We start from the raw sequence: 12,864 nt of genomic DNA, 5'->3' as shown, positions 1-12,864 counted from the left end.
TACCTTCCAAAATTGTGAGGAAATAAATTTTTGTTCTTTAAGACTCCTACTGTGTGGTATTCCATTATGGCAGCCCTAGGAAAGTAATACAAATGTCATACCAAGTGGCAAGCCAGGGCCCAGACTCAGAGCTCTTTACTCTCAAGCTCTGTCTCCTATCCACATCTGACCTATTTTGTATCTTCTCCTCTTCCCTTGACCTCTACAATTCTAGAATCCCTAGGACCAGCCTCTACTTCCTCTCTCTACAGTCACTCCTGAAAAAGATCTCACCTTTTAATGTCTTTATTGCCATCAACATGCTCACACCTCCCAGACTTACTTCCCCAGTGAGCCCTCTCTTTGGGGCTGCACTCAGTAAGACAGCATTCAGGCACCGGTGAAAGTGTTTCTTGATTGTCTCACAAGCATCCAAATGCTATCTTATCCAAAACTGAACTCGAGATTTTCCTCTAGGACCTCTTCCTCCCAATCTTTCCCCAGTTGAGAAAGGATAACACAGTCTGCCCAGTTTCTTAAACTGACTCAGTGATAAATTCAGTTGGGTCTGCCTCCAAAACATGTCCTGAATCTGTCTAGCCCTGTCCGTCTTGTCTGCAGTGTTGCCTAAGATGCTGTTATTTCTTGTCGGTGTGATGGCCGTAGCCCCGGATGAGCCTTCTTGCTTTGCTGAATCCATAGGGTTTTTCCTGACTTGCACCTTTGTGCTTTCTATTCCCTCGGTTCCTTTTCTCCCCTGGCTTTTGATCGGACCTTGCTCATCCTTCAAGCCTCCAGTTACATGTCACCTCCTCAGAGCAGCCAGCCCTGATTAATCCCTTTTAATAGTTCTCCCCTTCTGTTTCTCTCTGTCCCATTCATGTACTTCTAAGTATTTCCTGTTTAAAATGTTTTTCTTATTAGCTTTTTATCTGTCTCCACCGCTGTCAAAGAAAAAAAAATGCAACATAAAGATTAAATAGGTAAGGAAAAGACTGTATTCAAGACTATCTAAATAGAGGACAGAGATTGAACTCAACTCTGCTGAAACAAAATGCTGGGGTGAGCTAGTGGCAATAGCAGGGAAATTAATCAATTTGATTAGGTCATCTGTGTTTGCTAATTGGTGCTTAATCAAAGTTAGACATCTACTTTGCTTCTAAACCTAAGTGCCAAGTACAGTTCCTGACACACATGTCCTTAATCAGATTCTGATAAATGAGCACATGAATGACTATGCCGTACTAGAATACTTAACCTGTGTTATGTAGGATATTTAATATTTCTAGGCCTCAGCGTCCTATAAAATTGGGACAATACTCTACATCTTATAGGTTGTTGTTAAGATTATATAATATGTTCTTTCAATTCTCCTGACATAAGAATAGTTACAAACTAAAGGACTGTTAAATTGATCAATTGGGGAATATAAAATTACTTGCTTGTCATACAGTGGCTCTTCAAAAAGTTAAACATAAAACTACTTTATGATCCAGCAATTCCGCTTCTAGGTAGATACCCCAAAGAGAAGAAGGCAGGGACTCTATACTTGCACACCGGTGTTCATACTATCACTATTCACAACAGCCAAGAGGTGGAAAAAACTCAAATGTCTATCAATAGAGGAATAAACAAAAAGCAATGTGTACATATGTACAGTATTATATTTTTCAGTCATAAAAAGGAATGCAATTCTCATGCATGGTACAGTATGGATAAATTTCGAAAATGTTATGCTAACTGAAATAAGCCAGGCTAAGAGGGACAAATATTGTATGATTCCACTTCTTTTTTTTTTTTTAAAGATTTTATTTATTTATTCAACAGAGTTAGAGACAGCCAGCGAGAGAGGGAACACAAGCAAGGGGAATGGGAGAGGAAGAACCAGGCTCGTAGTGGAGGAGCCTGATGTGGGGCTCGATCCCAGAACGCCAGGATCACGCCCTGAGCCGAAGGCAGACGCTTAACCGCTGTGCCACCCATGCGCCCCTGTATGATTCCACTTCTATGCGGTACCTAGAGGAGGCAAATTCAGAAAGTACCAGGAGCTGAGGGGGAGCAGGGGATGGGGAGTTACTGTTTAATGGGTATGGAATTTCTGTGTGGAGTAATGAAAAATGCTGGAAATGGATATTGGTGATCTTTAAACAACATTGTGAATATACTTAATGCCACTGAGTTGTATACTTAAAATGGTTAGAATGGTAAATTTTGTTATGTGTGTTTCATACCAATAAAAAATTAGTGAATACACATTAAAAATAATGATTCCCCTGTAGTATAGATATTTCCTTTATTATGAGTAAACTTCTTGTAGGCTGGGGAGGGTTGCACAGTGCCATGAAAAACTGCCCCAGACATGGATTCAGAAGATTTGTTTTTCTCCCGTCTCAGCTCTATCACTTACTAGGGATAAAAATTTGAGCAAGTCACTTTTGTCCTTTGCACCTTAGTTTCTTCTAGTTACTGTATCCAACAGAGTTGTATTGTGTACTAAAATTAACGGAAATAATCCATATAAAGGGCTTTTTTGTAAATTCCAAGAATTATATAAGTAGATGGGAGCAGTTTTTACTATATATTCCTTTTAGAAGCTTAATCTTTTCACTGCAATGTGCTTATTAATTGCTATTTAAGTACCCTAAAATATTAAATTATTGTTGCTAAGATTCAGCCATGGTGGATTTTTTTTCTCTGGGTATTAAATTATAAATTTTTAGAATGAAAAGGAATGCTGAATTTCTAAGGAAACCACATATCTGTTTAGCATTCTTATAGCAAATGGGTCATTAAGCCTTTCCTTTCCATGCCTTTAGTTCATCGTGTAGCCTCACTGTACATACCTTAGGAAGAAAGGATAAAATGGCCTTCATTCATACGTAATTACAAGTATTAAAACATTTTCTTTTGCTACTGCCTCTCATCTTCCATTCCAAACCATACAAACCACTATCAGTCTTTGCATTGTCAGCCATATGGTAGTTTAACATGGTACTATATCCAATTGGACATTATTTTGTAAAACACTTTGGATACATAATTGAAAAATAAATATTTAAAAAATAACATAAGTTTCTTGTTATAACCTCACAATTTAATACCAAAATTAGTGTGGTTGAACAAATGTCAACTAATTTTTTGTTTCCTCCTTAGTGGTTATGTCTTTGACTATGATTACTACAGAGAAGATTTCTACAATCGGTATGTAAATTTTTCATTCTTGTTTCCCTTTGATTTAAATTCTTTAAACTACTTTGTAGATTTCATTCCTAAGTATTCTTGACTGATGTTTAAACTAAAGGAAATTCTTTTTTTTTTTTTTTTAAGATTTTATTTATTTATTTGACAGAGATAGAGACAGCCAGAGAGAGAGGGAACACAAGCAGGGGGAGTGGGAGAGGAAGAAGCAGGCTCACAGCGGAGGAGCCTGATGTGGGGCTTGATCCCATAACGCCAGGATCACGCCCTGAGCCGAAGGCAGACGCTTAACCGCTGTGCCACCCAGGCACCCCTAAACTAAAGGAAATTCTTTACTAAGTCCCAAAAAATATAATATAGACAGATTTTCTTATTTTCATTGTGCTTACTGAAGCATAGTACATCTTGGACTTTCAGGACTTCTGAGGTTCTCAAGGCAAAAGTTCAGTTATGGAATATTTGAATAACATTCTAAAAATGTAATGAACCAATATTGTTTTCCATGTCTTAGGAGTCTTCAAGACTGAGATTTTGTAAACTCGGAAAATGACTCCAGCCTTCCAAAATACATCTGTTTTCAATATAACACATTGCAATGTTAGTTGGTTAGATTGGTTAGATTCTATAAAAATTACAGGCAGTTTTGCTTTGCATAATAGTGTTGGATCATAAAGGAAACCATACAAAATGATGTTAATAATCTGTGGAAAAAATAGAATTTTCCATCACTTCTAGAAATGTTTGTAAAAACATTAAAAACTCTCTTACTATTGGTATAAATAATAGGGAAATACAGTAAAATCGTTTTAAGTACACTATAATTTAAAACAGAATACCGAGAATTAGCCTATTTTGGTTCTTTGTAAAAAGACCTCCCCAAAAGCAGTTTGAGCAGGGCTTGCCTTCTTGTACAACGTACAGTACAGAGCTAGCACCCATCTTGTGCCTCAGTGAGGTGTCAGACTCCTTTCTAAGGCTGGACCAGCTTCGACAGTTTGCCAGCGCTGTGAATCTCAGAGGGGGTCTTCAGTGTGTGCTCTTTTGCCAATGTCACTTCTTTTTTTTATCACTTCACAACTGTTTTCCTCATTTATGTCAATATGTATGCTTTTCCGAAGTTCCTCTGGTTCGATACCTAGAGTCTCTCTGGTAGAAGTGTCAACAGTCCTCAGTCAGCTGTCTCTCCTACAGTTCCGTCCCATTTAATTTTATTTCACTTCCAGTGTTACCCCTCTTCTCCTCCTTGCTGCACTTTCATCTTTGTTGACCAATTTCCTCTTTTGATTATCCATTTTTGTCAAGGGCCACGTGGGTTTATCACTGGCAACAGAGAGACAATACGACTACACAGTTACCGTCTGCATGTGTGCTGAATTACAGATGCACGACAACCAGACAGACTTTGAATGAACTGATGGGACCGATAACTGATCCTGATCTGCCGCTGTTATTTGCACAGTGCTTTGTGGACTGAAAAACTAGCAGCAAAGTTTGGACTTTATGAAATTACCCACAGTTAATATATTTTGGCAACTCAAATTTGATCTGTGCTGTGGGGAGACATGTTATTTAACTAAACATGGGTAATTGAAATTCTAAGATATGCAAATCAAGGGCCAACTGTACATAGATCGTTAGACCACACACACAAAAATGAAGTAAATATCTTTTAAGCTTTTTAATTGTAAGTTCTCGTCAAACAAACAAAAACAAATCCCAAGGTATAAAAATGCAAACTTGGAAAAATAGCTCGTAATGGACATTTTAAATGGGGAAGAAACTTCATGATCCCTTGAAAGGGCCTGGTTCTGTTTGCTCCAGCCACGCGGCTCCTTTCTCAGCTCCACAAGAGCACCACGTACCCTCCTCCCTCAGCACCCTCTTCCAAGCTGCTGCTTCTCCTCATTCCTCCCTCTGCCATCTAGTTAACTTGCCTTCCTCCCTCAAATCTCAGCATGAACACCACTCTCAGACGAAATTAGGTTCCTCTGTTCCCCTCTCTCAGCACCCAGCGTTGCTCCTTCATAACACTTCTGCTTTTTACTGCTGTCTTTCTTTGTGATGACAGTATTTGATTCATGTCTGCCTCTCTTCCTCCATGAAGGCAGGGAAGATGCTCAGGTTTGCGTAGTATTGTATCCTCAGGCAATATCATTAAGTCTCAAACATGGTGGCTACTCAATTTGTGTTCTTAATTCATCTCCTTGGATTTAGAGAGACTTTGGTTTTCCCAAGGTCATACAGTAAATTCATGACAAAACTACAATTATAAACTATTCATTTAGATTTGATAACCAACTATGTGAGTATGCAGAACAGAAGGGGAGTAATATTAGTCTATGGAGTAAAATAAAAGGAGGCAGCCTTACCCAAAGGGAGATCAGACCACAACCATACCTTCATCACCACTATGTGCAACTACGCAGTTTAGCAAGTTGTTCCACTAGGTCTGCCTGTGTGATCGAGCATGAATTTTAAAAGATACTTTTCTCAAATCATTTTTATAATTTCTACAAAATACAGTATTTTATTGTAAATATTAAATAGTTCGTAATAACTTGTCCCAAAAATGATCTGAAAATCTGGCAGTGTAAAACAATACCATTTACTATTAAGAAAAGACAACATTTAAATAGTCTGCATACTATTTGAAAATCTTAGGTTTTGACAATTCTAAAGACTTTTTAAAAAACATTTTATTTATTTATTTGAGACAGGGAGAGCATGAGCGGGTTGAAGGGCAGAGGGAGAAGCAGACTCCCTGATGAGCAGGGAGCCCGAGGCAGGACTCCATCCCAGAACCCTGAGATCATGACCTGAGCTGAAGGCAGACGCTTAACCGACTGAGCCACTCAGTCTTAAATGTCTTAAAGACATTTTTTAATACATCTTTTTTTTTCAGGATGCAAAACAATGTCCTAATTGCTATGGATAAAGTTTTCAATATGTATTCAGTATACATTGTCTTTTCAAAAGTATTCAACATACAATTGTCTTTTAGTCTGTCAATATGAAACTGTTTTGGCACTGTAGTCCCTTAGGTGTTTTCTCTCTTGTTATTTCCTTCCACATTTAAAGAATTTCTACCTAAAATGGAGTTTCTATATAAATTACAGCTCAATAAATTCATTAGGTAGGTAGGTAAGTAGGTAGACAGATAGAAAGACAGATGATTGATAGATGATAGATAGATATAGATAGATGATAGATAGATAGATAGATAGATAGATAGATAGATAGATAGATAGATATAGATAGATCTGTCCTACATGCCAAAGAGCAAGAGCATTTATCAGCCAAAGAGTTATAGAGCTTACAGTTTTCAGATGATTCTTCACTACACAAAAAAGCTAACTCTGAACAATTCCCCAAATCATTTATTTGTCTTATATAAAATCTGTTTGACTTATAAGGGTACAAAAGATCAGTATGGTTGTATTGCTAACAGACTGTCTGAACAATCTGTTCTCTTATAATTTATTTTCCATTTTTTGCACTTGGCTTAGAAAGATGTAAGTGTCCGCCACTAGTGAATAGAGTCAGGAGTTCCCTATGAAAATAGATTGTCACAAAAGGGAAACAGAATGAAGAAGGCTGGACGATATAAATAGCTTACAAAGTGCTAAGTTTTATCCACAGTAATTTCTTGTAAATTACACTGTGCTTGAATTTGTGGTTATTTTTTTTTCTCTTTTTACTAGTGGTGCAAACTTGGGCGAGTTATTTAATACTACAAAACATGTTGTCTCATCCATGAAGTGAGTAAGAAAATAATTCCTGCCTCATAGGATTGTTCTAAGGATTAAATGAAGTAACATATGAATAATGATCAGCATTGTGCCTGGTGTATCCTGGCATATTTTTGCTGCATAGTCAATGTTAGCTATCAATAACGGCTAACAGTAACCAGTAACAATGACGGTGAATGCATTTTTTATTACTAATATTCATATAGCATTGTTCCTATGACTGAGAAATAAACTGGTTGGCCAGTTGTTCCAAAATAGTGCATTGTGACACCTCTGGATTATTCTATTTTTACTGTTTTCCCTTCTGCTCCCAGGGCATGATAGCTTAGTCACTGCCATATATCCTTATCCTATGGCTAGCTGATTTCTGCCAGGTTTGAGAATTCTAATGTGATTGGGGATTTCAACCCTCAGATAGTTTCAGCTTAGAAAACTGCTTTACACAAAATACCATCATATTGTCATTATTTTGATATGTTGGCCCAGCAGTAACTTTCCTGATGACTAAGTTAATGTCTGTTCCTGGTTTCAGGGATCATGAAAAGTATCACTAAATAATAGACTAGAATGGTTATTCTAAATATTTTTTTATATTACACAAAGCACTGCTCAATAATTTACAGCATTAAATGGCATTTTCTTCTAAAAGGTCAAGTCTGACTCTAAATGAAGGACATTACATGTTATTAAAACTAAACATAAATATTTATATTCTTCCAAGTGAAGTAAAAGGAGATAAATACCTAAAATTATATTGAATGCCCTCAGGGAATGTTTTCAATTTCTGAGATATTAGCAGTGTTAATCCAATCTTTTTTCAGTAGTATCAGGAACAGCACTGAGTAGCTTATAACCCCCAGTATAAGTAAACTTCTGTTAATAGAGAAAAAGAAATGCCGGAAGTGCTTTACCATATAGAAAACACATATGCATATTAAATGATGCAAAATGGGCGTTGTTCAACTCTGGCACAATTTTGACCTTGTGTAACTTAACAGAAGAGAAGCTACTAGAGTTGTAATTAATGAAAAAAACTCCACGTCAAGTTACAGTTGTTTTATCAATTACAGAGCACAGCATATATTAATGAATATTGGAAAAACGTATTAGCAAGAGGCAATGTTTGTTTCATTATGCAAGTTTAAATTACCATCTAATAGAATAGTATTCCACTTAAAACATTTGGAAATAACGGTCTGGTACACTTGACAAGGGGCATATGATTTAGAGGCAGAGGACATGAGTTTCAGGCCTAGCTGTGGATGTGCCGACTGATTAAACTTGGGCAAGTGACTTCATCTTTTTATTTTTTTTCTTCAGGGGCAAAATGACCTAACAATACCCACATTACAGAATTATAAGCAATACATAAGAGAATCATTTTACCGATTTATAACCCCAAAACTGCTCTTTGAATGTATTAACTTTTTCATCACCCAAAGCTATATACAAAATATAGCAGATAGCAAAGTTGTGCAAAATGTAAAGTTTATATTAAGGTCAAAAAATTGCAGAAAAGATCATTCAGGATTTTGACCAGCTTGCCTTTAAAAGCATGTTCAAGAAATATCTACACAAGATCCAAGAAGACAACTTCACCGAAAATCTTAGAAAATTTTAATAACAAAAAACAATAGTAAATTATTCATTTACTGGTCTCCAGTTAAGTGTGCCTTTGAAATCTTCTAATTCAGTTGAAACCAAAAGTTACTTGAAGTCAGGGTGGAAATTATAGACAGATTTTATGAATTTTGAGTAATTCAAGGAGTATAGAAAACAGATAGAATGAGCAGGCTATAAGAATCATTCACGTGGATTTCAGATATATCCCTTCTTAAAAATGAAGTTCCGCACGCTGAAGAGAAGGGTTCAAGGCTGAATCAAGACACAGAGGACGATCTCTCATCCTTTAATTACTGATCTTCACATACGCTGCAAAGCCCCAGTGAGGCGAACTTGTTCTCGGGTTCGGGCTGTAGGCAGCCTAGTTTCCTAGCCCTTAGTCCAGACAACCTGTTTTGTTAGCATTAAGCACATGGTGACTATAACCTTTGATTCACAAGTAAGGAAAGCGAAGAGCTCTTTTCATGAGGGAAATTTAGAAAAAAAAAAACAGGTAATTACCAATTCTTGAAATCTATTTATCTAAATAATTTATATAAAAATAAAATTCAGTGCTCAGTGACAAAATAGTATGCAAATATTACATTAAGAATTTTTTAATTTTAAAATCACATTAGTTGACAGTGAAAAATAGGTATTACGTCAAAGTAAATCAGGTAATGATTATTAGAATATGGTATATCTGCTTGAGAAAATGCACCACAGCAATTAAAATAAACATTAGGAAGACCAGTTAGCAGGCTTGAGAAATGTTTTTAATATAAACCAAGGAGAATTAGCCAGAATACATGACCATGCATATATTACGTTCTCAACTATGTGAAAGATATGGATAGTTGCGGAAAAAAGATTAGAAAATGATAGTAGTTTTTATTTTTATTTTATTTATTTATTATTTGTTTATTTATTTATAGAGAGGGAGAGAAAGAATCTTAGGCAGGCTCCATTCCCAGTGTGGAGCTTGACATGGGGCTTGATCTTACAACACTGAGATTATGATCTGAGCCAAAATCAAGAGTCAGATGCTTAACTGACTGAGCCACCCACATGCCCCATATTATAGTTGTTTTAGAATATGAGATTGGAGTTATGTTTTTTCATGTATTTTTTCAAAAATGTTGCTTTATTATTATTAAGCATAATACTAACAAGCTTTTACTAAAACAAGCACTCAAAATTATATTCATTTTATATGTCAATATGCCATTAAATTGCCTTTGTCTAAAACACAGCTAATTTTTAATAGCCACTATCCATATTCTTCTTAGAGACAAGCTATATTTATTTTTATCAGGTACATAAATATTATTTACCAGATTTTACCTTTAGCTAGGTAATAAAAATACATATCTCAGCTATTATTAAAACAAACAGAATTCCAAACAAGAAATGAGCTCTTGAAAAGTAGAAATGTTTTTTAAATAAAGCAAATTAAATTCTCAGATTTCTTTAATGGGTTGTTTTAGTAAAATCTGGGTACATTTATTTTATTTACTGCTTGAGAGTAGGTCTTTTAGTGTTCTTATTTTATTTTATTTTATTTTTTAAAGATTTTATTTATTTATTTAACAGAGATAGAGACAACCAGCAAGAGAGGGAACACAAGCAGGGGGAGTGGGAGAGGAAGAAGCAGGCTCATAGCAGAGGAGCCTGATGTGGGGCTCGATCCCATAACGCCGGGATCACACCCTGAGCCGAAGGCAGACGCTTAATCGCTGTGCCACCCAGGCGCCCCTAGTGTTCTTATTTTAAAATAGGCCTGAGGAAGGAAAATTTGTGTGTTTGGCTTCCTTATAAATCATAATCTATTTGACCAATAAATATTAGGAGGAAAACAATATTCTACACATACTAGGGAAAATGAAGAATCGTTAAAGAAAAGGAGAAGGAACGTAATTCTAAGAGTGGAAGGAACCAAAAAAATAAGAAGGAAGAAATTTAAAGCTTTTAACTCACCTTTGGGAGTTGGATTCCATTTAATTCTATTGCATTGCAATCTTTGTTGTCAGTCTATAATTTCCTTTGTCTCAACAATTTTGCTGATCTAATACTTTATAAATGTAAAATTTCTTGGATTTTCTATAAACAGAATTCTGATGAGAAAGCCAATGATTGTGTCTACCTTCATGCGTTACCTCTCACCTACTTCCTCCTGCATTTAGAAGAACCCTACATCTTACCCTGAATCCCAGAAAATTCGCCCCCACTTCCCATCCTTATCTTGTTATGTTTTTGTGCATTAGGACAATACCCAGTTTTCCCTCCTTTTATTTCTGGTAAACTCAAGTGTAACCAATGAAAATTAAGAAACTCCTCAACTCCATTAACTTTTGTAAAATTCAAAATTATGCTGTCATGTGAAGTGTCCATACCCTCCTTTAGTTGTTGTTTTTTTTAATAAATGACTTATCTCGTTTTAAAATTTAAGTTCTGATATTGCACATCTTCCCATCAGAGTGGCAGAAAGAATTGGTAAAACCTTACCTGATTCCTTGATGAGAAAAGAGTCCTTGCCCTCTGAAGCAAATCACCAAAATATTCAGAGAACAAGGGCTACACTATAGGAATTGACAGGAAAGGACACGCATGTGACTAAAATGTATGTCGCGTACTAGAAGTATGTCACAAATACAATGAGCAAATGCAGCTCTGTTTTCTCAACATACTATGAGGCCTGCCCGACACTGGAAGCTTTGTAATCCTTGGCTGGGAGAAGCAATAAGAAATAGTGAGAAACATTACACTTTCCTGTAAAATATTCTCGAATTACGTTGTCACTGAAGTAGCGGAGAGGACGGTGGCTTTACTTTGCCTGCCTTTTCATTAGAGCTTTCCTCCATTATTGTATATTTTAGTTGTGCTTTAGAGATGTTCTCAACCCAACTTATAGATTAGCTTAATTAACGAACGAGCTAAATTGCATTTTCATGGCCCGGGGAAATGGTCCCTCCAAAAGAGCTTGCCTTTCATCTGAAGCGGCAGCATCTACCCTGGAAGAGATGAGTCATTGCCATATTTTTCCCCCTCGATAGCTCTGGGTGTTATAGCTCGTAAAAAGTGCATTCGTGTTTTGGTTCACTAGCTTAAGGTGCTGTGTGAATTCAACTTATAAATAAGTAATGGAGTCCTTGTTTTGTGATTGAAATGAGGGGCAGGTTTAGTTGACCTTGTTGAGTTTCCAGCCCCTAGTGGCATGGATGATATTCATAACCCTTTCCAGCTTCATCCTCCTACACTTTTTGAAGTAAACCATAATGTGTTGACATCATGACCTGTTCTTTGCTAGCGGTTCTTCAGCTCTAATGGACTTTGCTTATTCACAGAGGATGGCACCTCTCTTGAACTCTGTCTCATTTCATTTCTTTTCCTTTCCAGACATCTCTTAGTTTCTCCCCAGCATGCTTCCAAATAGTTTTTGAACACTTTAGCTCTCTAATGTAGGAGACAGCCCCAGTACTAAGTCCTGCTTTAAGCGTGGTTTATATGCTACTTTTTTACCCCCATAGTATCATAGTTTTGAATGTTTCTGAATGAATATTTGGAAGCCTGCCTATCTTAATTTTTATTATATTTCATATATTGTTTTCTTAAAGGGGATTCAGCTGTATGCGTAAATAAGATGTAATTTTATAAAATGACCTATTATAGAAACTGTTCTCTTCCTATTATAGAAATTCACTTCTAACTTTCATATTAGATTATTCTTATTGACTGTTTTAAAACAATTATGAGAATGTAATTCATATAATGATGTCACGATAAAATACTATCAATGATCATTGTAAGTCAATAACACTATTCTCTTTATAGTGGATAAGATAACACATCTGGTTCACTGGTAAATAGTTTTTTTAAAAAAATGAGTGAGTAAATATATCCTTATAGTTTTCCTCTGACTTTTTATGCTTCTCAAATGTGCTAAGTATGCAAAAATGTGTTGTTTATGAGTACGCAGTATGAACAATATGAAGCTTTTGAATCTATGAATTACGTATTTATATAAATGAGTAAATATTCTCATACTTTTAGTCCTTTCATTGTTTAGTGGAAATGCATTGATTGTGGTGAATATCATTTTTCACTTTTTGGTAAAAGCGTCTAGAATTTTTATTGGTACCTTTTTTGGTTAGAGAAATTTTCAATAGCTTATTATACAAATATCACTGGTCTCAATTAACATGCCTAGCAATGGTCAGTATAATAAAAAGAGACCCTGACACATATTCCCACTGTACTCCAGTCAACAAAATCTTATTCTCTTGCTGGTGCCATTTTATTCAAACCCAGTCTCCCTTTTCCTACAGTCACAAGAGTC

The 12,864-nt window shown here is 35.9% G+C and overlaps 1 protein-coding gene across 3 annotated transcripts in view; it reads left to right on the top strand.

Moving 5' to 3' along the window:
* The window catches only part of RALYL (RALY RNA binding protein like), a 693,040-nt gene that overhangs the window by 602,282 nt on the left and 77,894 nt on the right, over positions 1-12,864 (top strand). For all 3 annotated transcript variants that reach the window (XM_087864778.1, XM_045806051.2, XM_087864779.1), the window contains one exon: positions 3,133-3,180. In XM_087864778.1, coding sequence (XP_087720904.1) covers positions 3,133-3,180 — 48 coding nt within the window. The remainder of the gene's footprint in view (positions 1-3,132; positions 3,181-12,864) is intronic.

This window comes from Ursus americanus, chromosome 9, assembly GCF_024610735.1.
Source record: "Ursus americanus isolate L20-20 chromosome 9, mUrsAme1.1.p, whole genome shotgun sequence".
Classification (NCBI taxonomy): domain Eukaryota; kingdom Metazoa; phylum Chordata; class Mammalia; order Carnivora; family Ursidae; genus Ursus; species Ursus americanus.
Note: the sequence above shows the minus strand (reverse complement) of the source record. Positions and strands in the feature narration are given on the sequence as shown.